Genomic DNA, 21298 nt, shown 5'->3' with positions numbered 1-21298 from the left:
TTTTAAACTACCAATTAAGAAAGTTTTTGCTACTGATAAAAAATGCAATTTAGAACTAATTATGCAATATGAATGTTAAAAAAATTAATCATTCGAAGAAATACATTAAAAATATTTATAACATCAACAAATAAATTATTAAAATATTAAGAAGTAAATAAGTGTCTGGGATCAGACTAAAAACCTCCTTAGATTGTGGGTGGAGGTGTTGCTGGCAAGTGAAGGGACAGTGCAATTATTCCTGGTCTTGTCTGTAATATGTTTTAATATTATTATGCTTGATGCCGCGCCTTTATTATGTCGGTCTTATCTTATGTATGAGTTGCTTCAATATATTTTATATTTTCACTATTGTTTTATGGTCACTAATATGTTATTAATAATTTAAATAAATGTCACTATTTCTTTCGTAGATTATTACTTAACTGATTATTAATTATATGTATTGTTAAACTGTAGTTTTTGTAGATGTAGTCGAAAATATATTGTGCGTTTTATAATGATTGTGTAATTGTTAATAGACTGAGGCAAACTGAGCTGCTGAGTGAAGCGCAGCCCTTAAATATTATCGCACTATTTCTCTCTTAGATGTTTTTTACCATGACAATTTAGTCGTGACGTCAACAGGGAATAGCCTGGAACATTCGTTGGTAATATTTTGTTTAAATAACTGAATTACGCGTTCATACCTCTTCCACTTTCGACTTTCAAGTTTTTAATCCGTAACAATAGGAAAACAGTAATAACTATCAGCGTGAATCAAATTTTGTAATTTACATTTTCATGAAGGATTGTCTAGCTTCATTAACTCATTCTCTGTTCCTTACATAGACAAAAAAAGATTTGTTTGTTTTATTCGCAAACTAAAGTATATTGATATAATTGTTAATATAAAATTTAAAAACTTAGTATATTTACAAAAATAACGTTGGATTGTACAAATAATTGTCTTGTGCACTAAATATGACGAAAATAGAACTCACCTTATAAAAGTTTTAAATTATAGGACTTCAAATTTAAGAAGAAAAGCACCTTACGCATGAATTAATTTGAAGTCGAAAAAATATATAATGTCGGTATAAAATCAATAAATAGATGGTGAACTACATGAATGGTAAAAAATTACAGAAAACAATTAAGAAATTTAATTTATTGTAAATATTTATAAAATTTATATTATTTTGAATTTAAAAGAATAAAGAAATTACAAAAGGCTCAGATAATTAAATTATACAGTAAGTAACTATAATAAAAAAGAAAATAAAAATATAGTGAGAGAATTATATACTTGTAAATCAATGCATTTGATTATACATAGTTACTATTTATTATAAAAAGTTATTTTAAATTAAATAGCACTTGTTATAAAGTAACAATATAAAAAATGATATATTTATTTAATAAAAATATTAGGAGAATAATTTCTCTAATAATAAAAAATAAATTATCATAAATAATGATATAATATTCATTATATGATTTATATAATTTGGAAACAAAATAACAGTTGTGGAAACAAAGAATCAGTAAGAATATTCATATTAACGAAATGACTAGTATTTATAATACACTAGAATATTATTCTAATATCAATGATGAAACAAGAAACGACTAAATTCTTAATAAGTATAGATACCTAAAAAAATTAACAAACTCTTTTAATATTGAACTTCTATTAATATATTTTTATAATTCTTTTTGCTAACTTAATATTTTTAGTATACTGATTACTTGGTGTACAAGTGCCGACTGTCTTTGTTTTTACAGTTCATCAAATAATTTTTATTAAGTTACGAAATAAGATTTAAAAATCTAAATAGAAAATCATAAACCGGAACTAAGATTTTTTTGGAAAAAATGGTACACGTAAGCGATATGTATACACAATTAGCAGAAACAATTTGTAATATCCAAGAAAGCTATTAAAATTTTTAATTACCAATAAATTAAAGATTGGATTAATTAGTTCCTCCTAGTTATAAATCTTTCTTTCTTAAATTAAATTTCTCAATTTTGTGAGTGTTCTTAATTCGATTGTACTTTTAACAATCAGCACAAAAATATACCAATGGATTGTATTTATGACTTTTACTTATTCATTTACAATGAATCTTACTCGTTAACACTGAAACAGTATAACAATTTCAATTTTTTTATACAAAATTTTCTATTATAAAATATGTTAGTGTTAAAGTTTCATTATTTTAGATACCTTATAAATTAAAAGTTAAAACTTATAATTTTAAAAATCATAACAATATTACTTAAAATAAATTCCTAATTTGATGTTTGTTAATAGATATGTTAATCGAAATGTTAGTAGATATGAATAATGTTTATTAATAGAATAAAATAAATTATATTTATTTTATTTTTAAAACCTAACTTTAGATCCGTTTGATTGATCAAATTATTTGAATAACCATATAAATAATCAGATTAATTGACAATTTCAAATAAACAGTGATTCACGTATTTATAAGAATCGATCAGTCAAATTATTAATATACGTTAATCAAACATATGTAATTCGGATCACCGGTTATAACACTAAATTTGTATTAAGAATATTCTTAGATAACTATTATTTATGTAATAAATGATTAATGATGATATCATTATTAGTAAATAATTATTTTATAATTTGTATTTAACATATACTATTTTTATATTTCATTTAAATCTATTCAATATATAATATAAAAATCATATTATATGTAATTCCTCGTTTAGAATTTCGGAACGCTACAAGGAATGTAAAAGATTATACATGAATATAAAAGCAATTCTTAATAATAAAATTTATTTTAAAACGCATGGACGAACAATTATAAATATTCTGTAGGCGCATAAAATACACGTACTAAATAATTTCTATAAATTTTATTCAATAAAACATTTTTAAATATAAGAAAAATTGATTCTAAGTATTTAACATTTTTATTGAATTAAATTGGTTTGAAAAATTACTATAGTGCAATGTTTAAAGTTTTGATAATTTTTTTCATTTGTAATTCGCAAATAAACTGCTTCTTTATCAAAAAATAAAAAGCAACAATTTGATTGGTCTATTTTATAAAAATTATCATTTACTATATTATTCAAGAGGTTGTACTTGTGTTTTTTAAAAATTTCCGACAATTTTTTATAAAAATAGAAATGAGTGATTCCATTCTAACAAATGTGTATATCTTTATTTAATGTATTTCTATACCATTAATATTCCAGCATATTCATTTTTGTAATAAAAAAACAATTACTGAGCATTGGAACGTATTATAGTGAATAGCAATTTTTTAGAATGGCAAATATTTTTAAAGCTATAAGAGTATTAACTTTACTTGATAATGGGAAAACGTATCCTACGTTTAAAGATGCAGTTACATTAAAAATTAACTATGATCCACAAGGTCTTTGTTTAGAAATTCAATCAGGTATTATCTTTTCCATTTAATAAAATATGCTCAATTTAAATTTATACATCCTTTTATATATTAATTAATATATAAATGTACAATGTTTATTTTACAAATATATCCATAATTATTTTTTTAACAAATGTTTTTATCATTATTATTAATAATAAATATACTATTCAAATGTTTAACAATATAAAATTTAACAATAAATATTTCAGTTTTAAATGCATTCAGATAAATGTGAGTAATTAATCAAAACTATTTTGTTTAAATTTTTAATTATATTAAAAATACCATGAAATTTGATTTTATATTTTCTAATACTAATAACTATATATAATAAATATATTTATATAAATATAATTTATATAATATTATTAATATCGACAAAGATTTTAATAACAGTTTTATTTTTATTAAATTATAAATTAACATAATTTAATAATATATTTATTGCCATTATATTTGTTGTTTATATATAAAAATACATGAAATTAATGAAAGAAATAATTATTTAAGCTATCAATGATCAGATTCTCTAATAAATAGAATTATATTTTATGTTGCTAGTAAAATTTGCTATTAAAATTTTTTTTGTCTTATATTCTTAATTATTAATATTGCATATCTACTGAAGTTTAGAAAGTTCTTATAAAATTAATATATAAGAATATAATAAATTGATTAAAAAAAATACATAACTTATAATGTGGAATCTAATAAGTTAATTTGGCAATGTGTATTATATATATTTCTAAATATTTTAACACAAAGGAAATTTGTGTTTTTCGAACATTGTGAATCATATCATATACTTAATATTATTCCAGTAACATTGATGATATTAGGAATTATAAATTTTTAATGATTGAAACTACTATTAAATTGTAATAACTAATGAATTTCAACTAATACATTTATATAACACCCTTTGTTATCTTGGTATTTTTGTTACTTAATCTTTTTTTAAATAAGTAGATTAGTTTTGTTTTTTAATGTTAAGTAATTTCTAAATCTTTTGATTGATTTTTAGAATATAATTTAAAAAACTAAACAAAATATTTGTTAATAATGTATTTATATGATAAATTGTATGTGAAATGTGTTAAAAAATGTATATTTTTTATAAAATAAATATTCAATTCTGTTGTTTTTGAAAAAAATGGGTTAAAATTATTATTTTTACATAATTTTAATAAATTTGTTGTTTGAGTGTCTTCAAAATCAAATACAATACTTTATTTATGGTTCTGAACAAATATAAGAGTTACTAGATGGATATCTACTATTTAAACTCTTAGATCAATCTGTATATCAATAGATAATTTATCTATGACAGTTATGATTTTCATATATTTCTTTAAGCTAGTAATTTTTTAAATTTCTAAGTGGAGTATTTTAAACAAGGATATAATTAATATTATATAGAAGTATGAAAGTATCAAAGAGTGTCATTCAAAGATTATCTACTAAAGTATAAATTCCATCCAGCAATACAAATATCTGTATATCCAGGTGCAGGTAATAGAAAAAAATGTAATGGTTCATGATAATCTCAGTTTGTTAAAAGGGTGGCAAACATTATTTATATATTAATTATCCTTATTTGAGATGTTTAATATTAAATGATACATGGTCAATAATAACATAAAACTAATTCAGGATTTTTCTAGAGAATGTTGTGCTGTTGAATACAAATAGGAGAAAATTAAATTCGAAATATTTTATTGAAAGAAGTTAACACTGCAAAAAAATATATTTTTATTTGAAATATTATATACTACTCTTTTATCAGAATTTAGTAGATCAAATCAATACATATAAATTTTTCTTGTTTGATAGTTTTTGATGAAAATTATATTTATACGAATAAATAAATTCAAGTAAATTGTACAAAAAATATAAATTAATAAAATTATAATTTTGGTATGAAATTTATCTGTAACAATATATACCTATTTTAATTCATTTTTATAATATTTGTTAAAAATGAAAAATTTTATTAATATAATTTTAAAATGTTCAAAATAGATGATGCAGCTCAAAAAAGTAAATATTCATTATTACATATTCCATTAGTACATGATACTGACTGCTCAAAAGTATCAAATCGTAGTTATGTTTTTACGTTAGAACCCGATAGTTATCTTCTAACATTTCCGAATGATTTGGGTAATGTATTTTTTATATTACACATGTACTATATATTTAGACCTTATTATTATTATTTTGAACTATTTTCTGGATGTATTTCAAATTTGAAAGTTTGTAGATGCAATTTGAATACAAATTAATATTTATCCATAATTTATTTTTGTAATAATATTTTATACAAACTTATAAAGTTGTAATACAAGACAAATAAAATACAAAGTAAATTTTATTATATTTATTTATAAAATATCCAAATTATTACAAATAATGATATAAATACTTATTTTACACGCATAATGAATTAGGTAACAATTTAAAAAATGAGATAAATTATAGTCCTCTTAAAATATTTGGATTTATTTAAAACTGTTTTTTATTATTATTTTTCATTTATTTAGTCTGTTCTTCCCAACTTTTTTATTGGTCTTATTAGTTAAGAATAATTTGTGATTAATTCAAATATATGTTTTAGTTATTTTGAAAAGCTATTTTCTAAATTATTAGCATTTTTATACTGTTTAGTTTTATTCCATTTTTATTATATATTTTAATATAAACCCAATGATAAAATTTCATCCTTAAAATTATAATAAGTATATTTTGTATTACAAATGTAATACTGAATGGAGAAATTCTATGATTTATTTCTAGTTTTTTTTATGTATTTGTTCGGGATTGATGCAGTCCCATGAATTTCAAACAAAAGAAAGGTCCTACGCGCTGTCCGGCGTACCGCATGTGCGCCTAGACTAGCCCGCACGTGCGGACCGGGACGGATACTCGAGCGAATGTTTACAAACAAAACTCGGCAAGTCTGAGCAAGTTTACGACCCGAAATATAATATACTGTAAGATCACCCATATACTTTTCTCTTGTCAAAGGTTCTAGATTTTTCCTTCGATGCGTCGTGTGAGAATTAGTGCAACAACGACGATGCCTTGTTGCCAGCTACGTGAGCCGCCGCGTGGCTATATAAGGGACGCACGCGGCGCGTCTCGACCTCTTGCTGAAGATAGCTCTCGCTGAGAATCATCTTGCCGTACAACCCTCGCTCAACTGCGCTTGCGGCTAACATCTTGCCATAACCCGACCATAGTGAACCGATTCAATCATATACCATTAGAAGCCATGACACACGGGTCTCGATCTGCCCTCAGCAGGACCACCATGGAACGGTCGGTATTTTCAGCAGAGCCACCACGGAACGATCAAGCCTTCGGTTCGTGCACGTATTCAAAAGGCTCATACGCTCATTTGTAACATCACTTCGCGCTCACTCAAGTGTAACTGCCGCTCAGTGTTTTAGTATACTGTGAAGACGACGTGTGGCCATAGATTCGGCAGCATAGTTAGGAATACACGCGTGCATAAGAAAAGGAAATCGACAGTTTTAAATAGTGATTACAGCGAAGCCAATGGAACAGTAATCAAAGGGGACATCAATCACACATCAGTAAAGCACCTTGCCTGCATTTTAAAAGGTACATCTTTTTATATTAATTAATCAGTTAGTCACACCTCGCACACAAGAAGTCGGGCAAACTTGCGCTCTGACAGGGCAAACGTACGCTCTCTCGTTACTAACCCTTGACATCGTACAGGCCCGCTAGCCCAAACAGGGAACACTTACACTCTTCCGAAGAAAACTTCGGAACCGTACAGGCCATCAACAGCTGACTTAAGAATCGCTATGCCTTAAAGCACATTGTCACACAAGGACAACAACAGATCGACTAATAGACTATAAATACAGATTATTAAATCCTTCACGAGTTAGAAATCTCACCATTAATTGCTCTTACCTTTGACTAAATTCTTCTACTATCCCCTTACATCATTAAAGACACAATTGATTACTTAATAAATTCCATTAAACATCTTACACCATATCAAGTATAGTTATTCATACATCAAGCATACTTGATTGAAACACCATTTTCTCATGCTACCTCACAAGCATGATTGACTGACTACACCAGCTGATTTTTACAACATCAGCATTACTTCAACTTCAATGCACTAAATACTTCACTAAATTATTGAATCTAATTATAAATTAATTTATATAATCATCATAAATTAGTACTTCACTAAATACATAATATTTTTCAGCCTTTTTACTTATTATTTTCTTTGAAGTTATTCTGCCGAGAGACTAATCCACTGAACTATTGAATTGGTAGTTTGAGCCATAAACTAAACCTTTAAAATCGAATAGTATTTTATTGTTAAATTCTTTGTTTAAAATGTCTTAAAATAGGATTTCATTTTAGAATTTTATTTTATAAAGAAAAATTATTGATTTATAATTTATTTATAATGAAATCATGATATAAAAGATATAAACCAATTTATTTATACTAAAAAAAATTGTCGGGATGAATCAAACTTTCGAATATAGTTGTTAAGAAATAAAAATAATAGTATTATAAGAAAACAATCAAATTAAAAAAATACTAGCTATAAAGTTACAAGTAAGGTTCTGAGATTGATCCTAATAAACCTACATGTGAAGCCGTACATGAGCCAAAAGGCACTCAGATTTCTTATGTATTACTATGAACATTGTAATGCTAAATTATTACTGTTTATTAGCCGAATGAAATGCTGTTTATTACATCATACTTAAACCTGCTTAAACATTAACTAAATTTGGAGAATAACAAAATTTGACTTCACTCTATGAAAGCTATAATGATAAATATTCACTACTTTGAGTACATCTTGGTAAAAACTTTTACTACACTGGCTTATACTCAAAATCAATAATCATCTCTAGCATAATATCAGTTTATCCAATTCTGAGGGAACTTGGATTATAATGATTAGTTTTTTCCAAAATCTGGAAATTGCCAACTTAACTTACAAGTAATATTCAATCTTAATTTTATAAATTTTTTTAATAAAGCAAAAACTCATCAATATGGATAGCTATACACTTCACCACATATAGCATCGAAACAACATTCATGATGAATCTGTGGATAACAGTTGTCAACTCTCTTCATAACAAATATTTTTATAATTTTCTCAACTTGTTTCTGTGAATATTTCTGAAAAGTGACTATCCAAATTTATTTAGTTTTCTTAAATAATTTTATGCTGCATGCATCCTTAACCAACTTCAGTAGCAAATCTTATATAAACTAATCATCATTCAAAAGCATAGATCTAAATAAAATAGAGATCTTATATCCAGTGAAGTATTAGATTCAATTTCTAGCTCTAATCCAAACCAAGCAAGGATACCAAAACATATATATGCGGGTAATTATTGATGTAGATATAATGTAATCATAACTTAAAAACAAATACAAGGTATTTTTATATAAGAATTGATTTTACAAAAAACGTTGTATTAAATAGTATATAATTAAAAATATAAATTAAAAATTCTATTCACCCTTTAGTAACCAAAAGGTGTAGCAACAAATTTCTATACCTTATAAAAAAATATAATATAAAGAATGAAGAAAAAGAAACCAGGATTAGTTTTTCAAATATCGTAAGTGTAGACAGAAAATTTAAATTATTTGTATCAGTTTATGAGAAACGACATAACTATATATCAACGTTACCAAACACCTTTCAGATAGCTAACCAAGTGCCTATAATTAATTATAATGCGCCTGCGATGCTGTCGACTAAGTTAATAAAGGTACGTGCAATTTAAAAAATTCAATACATTTATAATATGTTAATATTGCACATTAAATTCACTTTTTTCATTCCAATTTGACTTCAGTTGTATTAAATAATTATATCATTTTTTATAATTTAAAATATTTTTTAAATTTAAATAAAAAAAATACTTAAATTCATACTTGTTTTTTGAACGCTCTGCAAACACTTATAATTTAAAACCATATTATTATAATCAGTAATTTTGTACTTAGTAAAAAAGCATGTACTAATTTTTTTTTTAATGTATTTTGAATTAAATTTCATATATATAAAATAATTGAAACATATTTATAGACATAATACCCAACTTTTACTTGTCATAATATTTGGTCTACAGCTTTATAACTATTTCAATTACTAATATGAATATATCGTGTAAAATTAAACTATGTAAAAATTTTCTATTGTAACAAATACTTAAATTTGAAATATAAAATTAATATTTTATCAACTTACAATAGTGTATATTTTTTTATCAAGTCCTACAAAATAATGTGCAAAATTACTTAAACTCTCTCATTTATTAACAGTGGAGTTCACAACTCTGACTTAAATGATGGAGGCTACATAGTCTTTGATAATCTAAATGAATGATTAATATTAATATATTTCACGTTATTCACTACCTCTACGACATTGTTAATGGCGATGATACTTTTAATTCGTTCTGAGTATAATTTAATTGAATATAAGACAAATTACACCATTATATACAATGTGATGTTAGAAGTATACATACAACAGAATATATTATTTTTATACAATTTTCTTACAATTAAAAATATATTAAAACACTTGTTTAATCATAGCTATGTAAATTATTTGAAGTATTTCAGATATTTATGTTTAAAATTGTTTTTATAACCATAAAAGTATATTATATTTACCATATTGATACTCATGGATATATCTAAATTCTTATTAATATTATATACGTGAACAATTTATTTATACAAAACCATAGCCTCAAAAGGTAATTTAAATACTACATAATTTGAAATAATTTAAAAAAGTTTATTTGCTTCATTTAGATAAATTAAGAATATCATAAGACATATATAAAACAAATCTCATTTTATACTTTACACTTTAATTTTAAATGGAATATTTATATCAACCATTATTCAATGAAATATAGACTGATATTTTATGCATTTTTGAGGCTCATAAATAATTATAACTAAATGAAGTAAAGAAAATACTTGAAACATATTTTGATTCCTAATCTAATGATATTATCTATGTTAAAATACAAGGAAAATTAAAACAAAACATTCTTTATAATTAGAAAATTTGTTGAACATTGAATTAAGAAATTCATAATTATTTCTTTTTATGCATCATGTTTAGGTTGTAAAGATACAACTTTTTTCTATTTAGATTTTTCAAATACATAACTACTTTTTGTTCAACTGCACATAAAATCTAATTTTATGATATAATTGAATTATAGTAGAATTTTTTAAATAGTCTAAAATTATTATTTACTTTCAGATTTTCACAATTTTCATTTACAGATTTTAAAATTAAAAAATAAGAAAAATGAATCAGTATTTAATAATCGTACAGAAGAATCTTCAGCTATGCAATATTTTCAATTTTATGGTTATCTTTCGCAACAACAAAATATGATGCAAGATTATGTACGCACGAGTACTTATCAACGTGCAATTTTAGGCAATTTATCAGATTTCAAAGACAAAGTAATTTTGGATGTTGGTGCAGGATCGGGTATACTATCCTTTTTTGCTGCTCAAGCTGGTGCTAAACGAGTTTATGCTGTTGAAGCCAGTAATATGGCTAATCATGCTAAATTATTAGTCACAGCTAATAGTTTATCAAATAAAATTATAGTAATTGCCGGAAAAATTGAAGAAATTGAAATTCCAGAATTAGTTGATTGCATTGTAAGCGAACCTATGGGTTATATGTTGTATAATGAAAGAATGCTTGAAACTTATCTACACGCTAAAAAGTGGCTTACTTCAGGTGTGTATTACATTACAACATTTATATCGTATTTTTAAATATAATTGTATACATTTGAAATTACAAATTTATGAATTTAAATTTGAATCGTTTCTTGAGTTTTATATTATATAAACAATATATATTTTATTTGCCGTTTTTAAATAAAAAGATTTATGTCAGAGGATACGACAAACGACTTTTAACTATCAATTTGACTATCATCCATAACTACTGATATAATTTCGTACAAATTGTAAAAGCTATTATTTTAAGTAAACATGAAAAATAATTTAGATATGCAGATTCTCGAAAGTAATATTTTTATTTAAAAATAAATATATTATTTGAATGGTGTGTTAAGGAGAGTCGTAGTGGGCAAGACAAATTATTTACTAATAAAGTAACGCTGAATATAGTATTAATTCCAATAAAAACAGCAAGTAAATTTATAACAATAAGATTAACTAGGGGATATTATTTAACTCTGCTGTTAACTACGCTGCTAGGTAAATAAAGATATGTTCTGAATTTTATTTAGATAAATCCAGTCCTGCTCATACTTACTAAATTCACAATTGTATACACTTCGTTCGACAACGGACAAAAACACTTATGGAAATGAGATACATGAAAGAAGTTATAAGGACACATTTGACTATTTTTAATACAAATTATATCATATTTTATTAATGATAAAAATTAAATAAGTACTAACCAATATGCAGTCTATCAACTTTGCGAGGGAGTATTATATATTATTTTACTATGTTATTTTTAAAATGTTAAGATATATTAGTTATATAAATAAATATAATAATATTCTATTTAGATTAATTTAACAAAGAACTAAAATTTCCAGTAGAGTATATGTAAGAAAGAAATATAAAATCTTAAAAAACAAGAAAACCATCTTATTTTGATATTTGTTGCAGTTTGACTGAGACACCCCAAAAAATAATATATAAAGTTGTCACTTCGTAAATATTTTTTGAAAATTTCAAAATAAATTTTTTATGTACATTTTACTCTATATGTATTTTTTATATATACTCTAAATAATAAAGTCATTTTAAGGAATTTTAAGATATTTATTTTATTGGAAGCAATTTTATAAAAATGACGTGAATTTGACTAAAATTGCTCATATTCAGGGTCATTTGTAGCCACTATTGACCACTACCTCCACTTTCATTTTCGGATCGATCAAACCGTTACATCACCCGTATTTGCCGCTGATACACCAAACAATTTCATATTAAAATTTATCCAATAGTATTTTTAGAAGCTTGAAATTTGAAGTTTTGTAACGTCATATATATTTTCTATATATACATAGAAATTTTTATTTTGAGTAATAATTAATATCGAAAGATTTTTATCTTCTAAAATTTTATACTTTATAAAAAAAAATTATAAATTATGGAAACATCTTTAGAAATATCGTATTGTTTATATATATATATATATATATATATATATACAATGATAAAATAAGAAAAACTTTGTATAAGGCATATATTAATTATTAAAAATATCTTTTTTATTAATTAATTTTAACGTAAACTGTATATAAATATTAAACATGATGAAATTAAATGAATTAGTTTTGCTAAAAATAATACTATCTTGTGTATAAATCTATTAATACAATAATAAAAAATTAATATTCTCAATACAATCGTTAATTCATATGATCTTTAATTTATTGCTTTTCGCAGATATTTAATTTTTATAAGAATATTTTTATTGTTCTTGGATTTCAAAGAATTTATTATTTTAATGAAACATTTAGTGTATTGTACATAATTAAAATATATATATAATATTATATATTTAAATAAAGTTTGTTTTAAGAATACTTTTATACATTAAATTATTCAAAAATAAATGGCGAATATATATATGTCAATATTACATATTACAATAATATCAAATTCCAACAAAGTATAACACCTATTCAACAATATTTAATACCTATATATCCCTCGAAAAAGTGTAATTTTTCATTATTCATCTCCTCTTATTTTGTTTATATAATAAAATGTTTGTACACGCACCTGTTTGCACAATTTTTTTTTACTTATAACTTTGCAACTTAGCTAATATAATGAATCTATGCCTAAACAAGGTCGTATATATTAAACTAATGATTATGGATTAATATAATAAATATTATTATATATCATACAGGAAAAATATACACTTAATATTAAATAACAGAATATGAAAGCTTATAATAAATAATAAAAAAATTTTGTGGTTATGCTTCATTATAGTGCTTAAAACCACTCATTATTTGGTATATATTCTGTAATTTTTACAGAATATATATATTGTCATATTTAGTTTTGAGTTGATCAATTAATTCCAAATTTCACAATTATATAACTTATTTGAAATGTGTATAGTAAAACAAATATTTAAACATTAAATGTAATTTGAAAATAAATTATCCACATTGATAACCACTTGCTTTTTACGTGTGGGTTAAATAATATTTTTTATATTTAAGTATTTTGTGAGGAAATTTATTATTTTCATTATAGAATTGTAGTGAAAGTTAAAAAAGCGCGTTAAAATTTTAGGACGTTAATTCAAATGTTCTCTAAAGTTTTTTTTTTAATATTTTTAAAATGATTGAAAAATAGGCTTAGACTTACAAACACTTGATAATGAAAAAATATATTATGTTTTAAAAATAATTATTGTCTTAATGAATTTTTATATAGTTTAAAGAATAATAGCAGTTTGGTTTTTTAAAGATACATTAAAGTCAATATTAATATGTAAACCTTTCGGAATTGCTGATGGTCAAAATATTGAATTAGTAAACATAAAAATATCTATATTACATTAAAAACAAATTAAATAAAAACATTTGCGTTTATAAAATGAATTTAAAAGTAGACAAACATAAAACAATTGTAAAATATAACTTGTGATAATTTTCGAATCTTGTTTAGTAATCTATATTATATATTGTATCAATGTAAGTAATATTTAAATTTAAATGTTTTTATTATGTGTATCATAGTTAAACTAATTTTAATTTGAAAAATTTATGAAATACTTATATTTACCTAATTTATTTTTTTTTTTAAGTTATAATACTATTCAATATAATAAAACAATTAATTATAATTTTTTTATATTCTTTATAATATTCCATTATCGAATTTTTTGTCGTTATATTAGCATAATAAACATTTTTACTTATAATGATATGACAAGTAACATTTCACGAATATCATTTAATATCTTACTTTTATATAATATGTACATAATAGAAAAACTCAGTCGATGATCAAATTAAATTTACATTAAAAATTAGTATATATTTTATATTGCCTAAGTGATGAGGAATGTAAAATTTATATATTTATAGTATCATTTGAAAGTATAATATATAAAAGTAAAAACTGGGATTAATAAAGTTATGCGTTGTAAATATATTCTTAAACTGTTTAATATTGTATATAAATTAATTTTCGTTCGAACTGTTCGAACAGTACGTATACTTGGCTTTCGTGTTTTTTTTATAATTAGGTATGTTCATATTTTTAGGAGGTAGAATGTTTCCATCTAGAGGGGATTTACACATAGCTCCATTTTCGGATGAATATTTATATATGGAACAGTTTAATAAAGCTAATTTTTGGTATCAAACATGCTTTCATGGTGTAGACTTATCAGCTATGAAAAGTCATGCAATTAAAGAATATTTTAGGCAACCTATAGTAGATACATTTGATGTTCGTATATGCATGGCAAAATCCGTTCGTCATATCGTTGATTTCCAAACAGCTAATGAGACAGATTTACACAAAATAGGTATGTATTTATAAATATTACATGTAAAAAACTACGTAATAAAACAGCAAATAATTGGCATTTAAACATAAAAAATTTTTTAATTAATTTCTTTATTTAAGTTGTAAGATAATTATTATAATAATATATATATATATATATATTATAATATTATATAAAGTATTTTAAGTATGATCTGACACGATCAAGTTTAAAATTTTCATTTATTTTGCGTACATTGTATAAATATGTCAAATCTACATTAATTTTAATTAGTGTGACTCCTAATATTTTGTAAGGAGTTTGACATATTTTTACAGAAATATATTGTTCTTATCTGTGCATTCTACTGCTTTAATAGGAAACTACCAGAAAAAAATTTATAGAACTTTTGCAAATAAAAATTTTAAGAAATGCCTACTATATTTAGATATTATAAATTTTATAAATACTTAAGTACTATATATAATAACATATAAATATGTCGACATTTTTGTAAATAATAAAAAATTCCATTTTATAAATATATTTTGAAGATGGAAGACAGAGAATATGAGTTAATGCAGAATTTAAAAAGTTAATTTAATATAGATCAATACTATGAGTTATACATAAAATGTGAGTTATCAAACGTGAATTTTGTTCGATTGCTTATCTTCGTTATAATGATTATTTTGAAGACTTATGACAAATGATATTCTAGCTTGATTGATATATGAATGACAACGGCCACGAAGGTCGAATGAAAAGAAACAAAATAAGAACAGTTATACCTTGAGCATTGTATTCATGGTGTAATGTGAAGCGGCTTTTTTCTAATTGCTGCTGTCATCGTTAGATATGTCGGCTAACTCGAGCTGCTTACCGTTACCACTGTTTAGTAGTATGTTTACATGAATATACTTGTCAATGCTCGTAGAAGACTATTGTGTGTCTATAAAATTTATATTATATTCATATTTTTTTATCCATGTTTATTTCCTTTTTGTTTTCTATTTTTAAAATTATATGTAGTAAGCAATTTTTATCAGAAAATATATTGTCTTAATACAAATTTGTACAAACTGAATCATTTTTATGATTTAAAACGTATCTATGTTTAATTTACTATTATAAGTTAATATATTTTACTTTTATTGAAAACATACTATATAAAATATTTTATGAATTAAATAACTTTTAATATATTCTTTACTTGAATACAATGAATACATGTACTCTTAGTCAAATATAACCATTATCAATAAATACTGTTATATAAAAATTAATATTCGCTACTGTTCGAAAGTATAGTGATGTAATTCTTGGCTCGAACTGCTAATGCTTCAATAGCTTAGTTTTCCGCCCGCACTAGCAGACGATAGGTAAGGAGTGAGATGGAGAGGCTGTACAAGAGTCATGAGAGTTGGTTAATTATACATTTATTATACAATTTATTACAGAATTTACATCTGGGTGTTGCAGTATCTTCTTGAATCTTATGTAAAATGCGATTTCTTGAACGGCTTCTTGTATAGGAGGTGTCACTACACGAGAAGCTCTTGAAATCGTTTAATTATGAAGTCCATTGCCATCGGTGAGCAAGAATGATAAGGTTACGCGGACAGTGTACTCACAGTGATGCAGTCTCTTGATCTGATCCTGGGTTGAGTGATTTACCACAAAGCACAAGCGTGCGTGGTCGTCCGTTCCTCTAGTAGGTGAAGTGATAATATCAAGTTGACCACCAAAGTGGCATGCGATAAACTCAAACGTACGTGATCAGTGTTCCGTCGACGGATAATACTAAGGTTGATGTATCTTCTAGTCAGTAGATCTCCGCACGTACTTTGGTCACTAGCTTACCAATTCTTACGAGAGCGTAAAGTTCCTTCCTGACCTGGTGCTTCTCTGTAGAATAGCCCCTTTTGAACTGAACCTTTCTTGAGATAGCCCTTGGCTGCCCACGCGGACAGCGTTCTTTCGCTGCCTTGTTTCCATCTTTAAGGCCTTTTGCTATGAGTCCCCATTCAAGGAGCTTCTGGTCTTAGTTTTCCAATCAGGGCGCACCGTTTTTCAGCGGCATGATGAATGTGCACGGCTTTTTCCCACTTCATAAAAAATTAAGCTTAGACAATGAGAATATCGAAGGAGTATCTCTGGCGGCAATGCGTGAAGTGGAAGATTTGCCCCTCTCTGAGACTCATCGTGGTGGAGGTGATTTTTGGTCAAGCGTCTTCGCTTAGCCTATGCAAGCAGCAACATTTGTCGTATTTGACAACAATGCATGCTTGCTGGTGGTATTGAAGGCACACGTGCGACGCAGATTGCCGAAGGTCGCACGTACCGATTGTCGGGTTGTAACGGATACTAAGAAATATTTTTCACTCAATTGTTTACAAATAATTTAATCCTCAAAATATACTCTAGTAAACAAGCTAGCCGAGTTTTGATGGTATGTCGCAAGGGACTTCGTTGCATTCAAAACAATTACTACGTCTGTAGTACGAAAGGCAATAAAGTGGCTGTTTACGAGTATGTTCCAGATATACTAACCTTGGCGGGACTTTCTTAGATTTTTCTGTATGTCGATAATTCCTTATTATAATGGCTATTGAATGTTTTCTAATGAATATAATTCGTGAGATTTTTTTTCACTCTCGAACAGCTACTCAGGCAAAATAATTGTTTATTAATCAGTTATTTTTCTTAAATGGCAATCTAATGTCAATTGTAGTGATGATTGTATATATTCCTATTATATAGTTCTTTAAAATTTAATTAATACATAATGTGTTCGAAAGTTTATATATTTGATCGAATTCAAAAGATCAAATAAATTTAGTTTTCTGGCTCAAACTGCCAAGTTCAATAGTTCAGTTCATTTGTCGCCCGCCTCAGCGATTCTAAGGAAAGGACATAAGTAGAAGGGCCGTAAATATGTAAAGTGTATATGAACTTCGGTTAAGACAGCGTTTATCCGGTTTTATTGACAATTACACTATTGCTCTGTATTCACTTTTCGTCGTAGAGTGTGAATTATGTTCTATCACAATTATGTAGTTGGTCATTGGTGATGGTGCCGATGAGGTTATGGGAATCAGCAATGGATTTTGTATATTCCCTGAAAGGGGAAATGGCTTGGTTGAAGTCTATGCTAACGATAAAGGATTAGCAAGAAGAACACTCATAAGGGGAGTATGGAAATATAATCTATGATAATGTGGCAGGGATTAGCAGGGAGAGTTGACTATACTCATAAAGAGAATATGGGAATTGTGGTCTGTGCTAACGTAGTAAGGATTAGCAGGGAGAAGAGCCATACTTAAGAAGGGGAGTGTGGCAGTTATTCTCAATAGGTAAACCTTAGTGTGAAAGTAAGAACGATACCATGTTTCGCGTACTCAACTATTTCCTAGTACTGCAGTCAGCCCTTGACTGGTTGTTAACCGCTGCGCACTGGAGAATTTAACGCGTGTTCCTTGCAATAGCTGCTCTAAGAGAGCGTGTGTTGCGTGAGTTTCTCTCCGCTGTAGACTCCGTTTAATGGCGTGGCTAGGACGAGTAAATGACTTGGAGGAATAACTGACACTGTGTACTGTGTGACTGCTGAGTGATAACTATCGGAAGTCTTGATGCGCGCTTCCTCAAGTATCAGCGCGGCAGCTAAACCTGGCAACACTGCTTCATGCTGCTATGCGGAGCTAGCCGCCTTATGGAAGGTTCGAGAATCTAAGCTTTGGGCTATTCGAGAATTCGGCGAAAGCGACGCTTTGGATGATGCGAGAATTCAATCAACGGTGCTTTGCGAAGACTAAGCAGCCTTGCTGAACATTCGAGAATCAAAGCTTTGAGCTGTATTTGAGAATGCTGTTTGTTAAATTTTTACAAACATTCGAGGACTAAAATGCTTACAAAAATTCCGAACATAAAGCTATTAAAATTAAAATTTATCGAACTACATTCTAAATTTCATAACATATTTTAATCTATTAGCTATACAGGATATTTATATTTATGCGCTAATGAAATTATCTATAAAAAAAATAGGTTAAAATTTTAATCACAAAAGTAATTATACCTCCAATAAATGATTTATTTACAAAATAATGGAAACCTGAGCTTATTTTTAAAAAATTAAATATAATGGAACTATAATAAATATCTCTAAACAATAAATTATAAGTTTTATATAATATCAAAAATTTCCGATTTTTGATCGATGATTGCCTCATGGGTTTAGATGGTATAGGCAATAGAAAATTGATTCTCGACAATCATATATTTCTAGAATTTGTATTATATTATAATCAAACCCAATTCAATCAAAAAAGGGATTTCGTTTTGTAATAAAGTATAACATTTATAATTTTATTTTTCAAATAAATTGTAAATCACTGGACATTTGCCGATTATTTATAAAAAAAATTAATAAGAAATATACTTATAATTTTAACAAAATATAAAATTAATTAAATTTGTTAAACTAAGAAATTTACAGTAATTTGATTTAATATAAAATTATAATGAATATAATCTATTAATCTTTATTAATTCAAATATACCAAGTTTCTTTGCACAGTAATACTGTATAAACAACATTAAAGTGGATTACGACATCAAAGTATCAAAATCACACCCGCACATGATTACAATTTTGGGCATGTTCTGACTTACTCGTTAATGGCAGCTTCATAACATTAAATAAATCCACAGGAATATTATAAAACACATGACATTTAAAATGTTTTCGTTATTAATTTATCGTTAATATTTATATTCTAATTACATAGGATATAGTATGATTTTCTTAAAAAAAAAATTTGTGTTAATATTTATGATTACTTATCTATAATTAATGCATTAAGAAAAATTACGATTCTCATTTACTGAATTGTTGGCCAAAGTATAACTAAATTTTTTTAAATTTTATATTTTCATAAATATCAATATATCCTTGATAACATGTAATATATTAAAAAATTTAGAATATCAAGATTAATTCATTAAATATACTATCAATTCGGAATTTCAAAAGTAATAAAATAATTTTTTATTAATCAACATTGAATATTGAATCCATAATATATTATAATAAATAATATGAATCTTATATAAAGAAAAAAAATGTTTTTATTTTCTTAAATATTAGCATGAATAATAGAAAAAAAATTATATAAATCATAATTATATTTATATTTGTAGCGATAAGTATATATATATATATATATAATAATAATAAAAGATGACAGACTTATTGGTGTACAACTAGTAAAATAAGATAAGAAAAGATAGAATTTAGAAAGAATTGAGGAAGAACGAAGATCAAAACATACAGTGCGTGTAAAAATTAAAAACGGTAAATGGACTCACATTTCTTTTGTAAATGCTATGGAAAAATTTGCTTACAGTCAATCATTTAACTTAGTTTTATGGTATATTCATCACACCATTAAATTTAATAAAATAATTAAGTATGTGTTAGCCATTGATATAATACACCTTTATTGAAGTTCAAAAACGTACTAGTGAATCACAAAATTACTTTATTCTTCCTTACAGAGTACCGCTTCCTTTTTATTAACCTTTTTAGCTTTTTTTACATATTGCTCTAATTGTGGATATTTTAAACGTGTTATGCAATTGACACATTAAATAACCGACATTGAAACTAGGTATCATATAAAAGTAATACACTAAGTCAGTATATGAAATAGGCTTTACGTTTTAGTAAAATACAGTAACAAGAAATCTCGTGCAAATAATGAATTGCCTTAGCAATTCTTTCTTTATAATGTAATGAAATACCATACTTAATTATATTAGAAATATGTTTTCATTTATATTTATTTTCACTTCAGAACTTTCAGAAGCTATTCATTATATCACGGTCAAATATTTTTGTAACTAAATTATATATTAATTCTTTAGCTTAATTATGAATATTTAATATTCAATATTTTAAAAATAGTATGAAATATATTAATATTTACAAATTTATCCATAAGGAAAATTAAAAAAAAAAAATTTCATAGAAAAGTTTTCTTGTATTTTTTTATTCCAAATATGTGTATATAAATAGCATTATTAAATTGTCTAAATTTCATATTTAGGTTTATTACTATTGAACTGTTTTTACTAAAAAATGTTGACAATAATTAATATTAAATTACAATCAAAATTTATAAAATTCATCTGAGATGAACGAACGAATTTATAAATAAAGGGCAATGGAATTAATAAAATTAATATAAAATTTTTATAATTCCTAATAAAATTA

The 21298-nt window shown here is 25.2% G+C and overlaps 1 protein-coding gene across 1 annotated transcript in view; it reads left to right on the top strand.

Annotated features, from left to right (window-relative positions):
• The first annotated feature begins 3150 nt into the window (after positions 1–3150).
• Positions 3151–21298, top strand: part of Art4 (arginine methyltransferase 4) — a 29413-nt gene continuing 11265 nt past the window's right edge. The window contains exons 1-4 of the mRNA XM_011504071.1: positions 3151–3434; positions 5451–5591; positions 10753–11247; positions 14794–15060. Of these exons, the coding sequence (XP_011502373.1) occupies positions 3302–3434; positions 5451–5591; positions 10753–11247; positions 14794–15060 (1036 nt within the window). The 5' untranslated portion in view covers positions 3151–3301. The remainder of the gene's footprint in view (positions 3435–5450; positions 5592–10752; positions 11248–14793; positions 15061–21298) is intronic.

The sequence above is a fragment of the Ceratosolen solmsi genome, unplaced genomic scaffold (assembly GCF_000503995.2).
Source record: "Ceratosolen solmsi marchali unplaced genomic scaffold, CerSol_1.0 scaffold26, whole genome shotgun sequence".
NCBI lineage: Eukaryota > Metazoa > Arthropoda > Insecta > Hymenoptera > Agaonidae > Ceratosolen > Ceratosolen solmsi.
The sequence above is the reverse complement of the archived record's forward strand: the minus strand, read 5'-3'. Positions and strand labels throughout refer to the sequence as shown.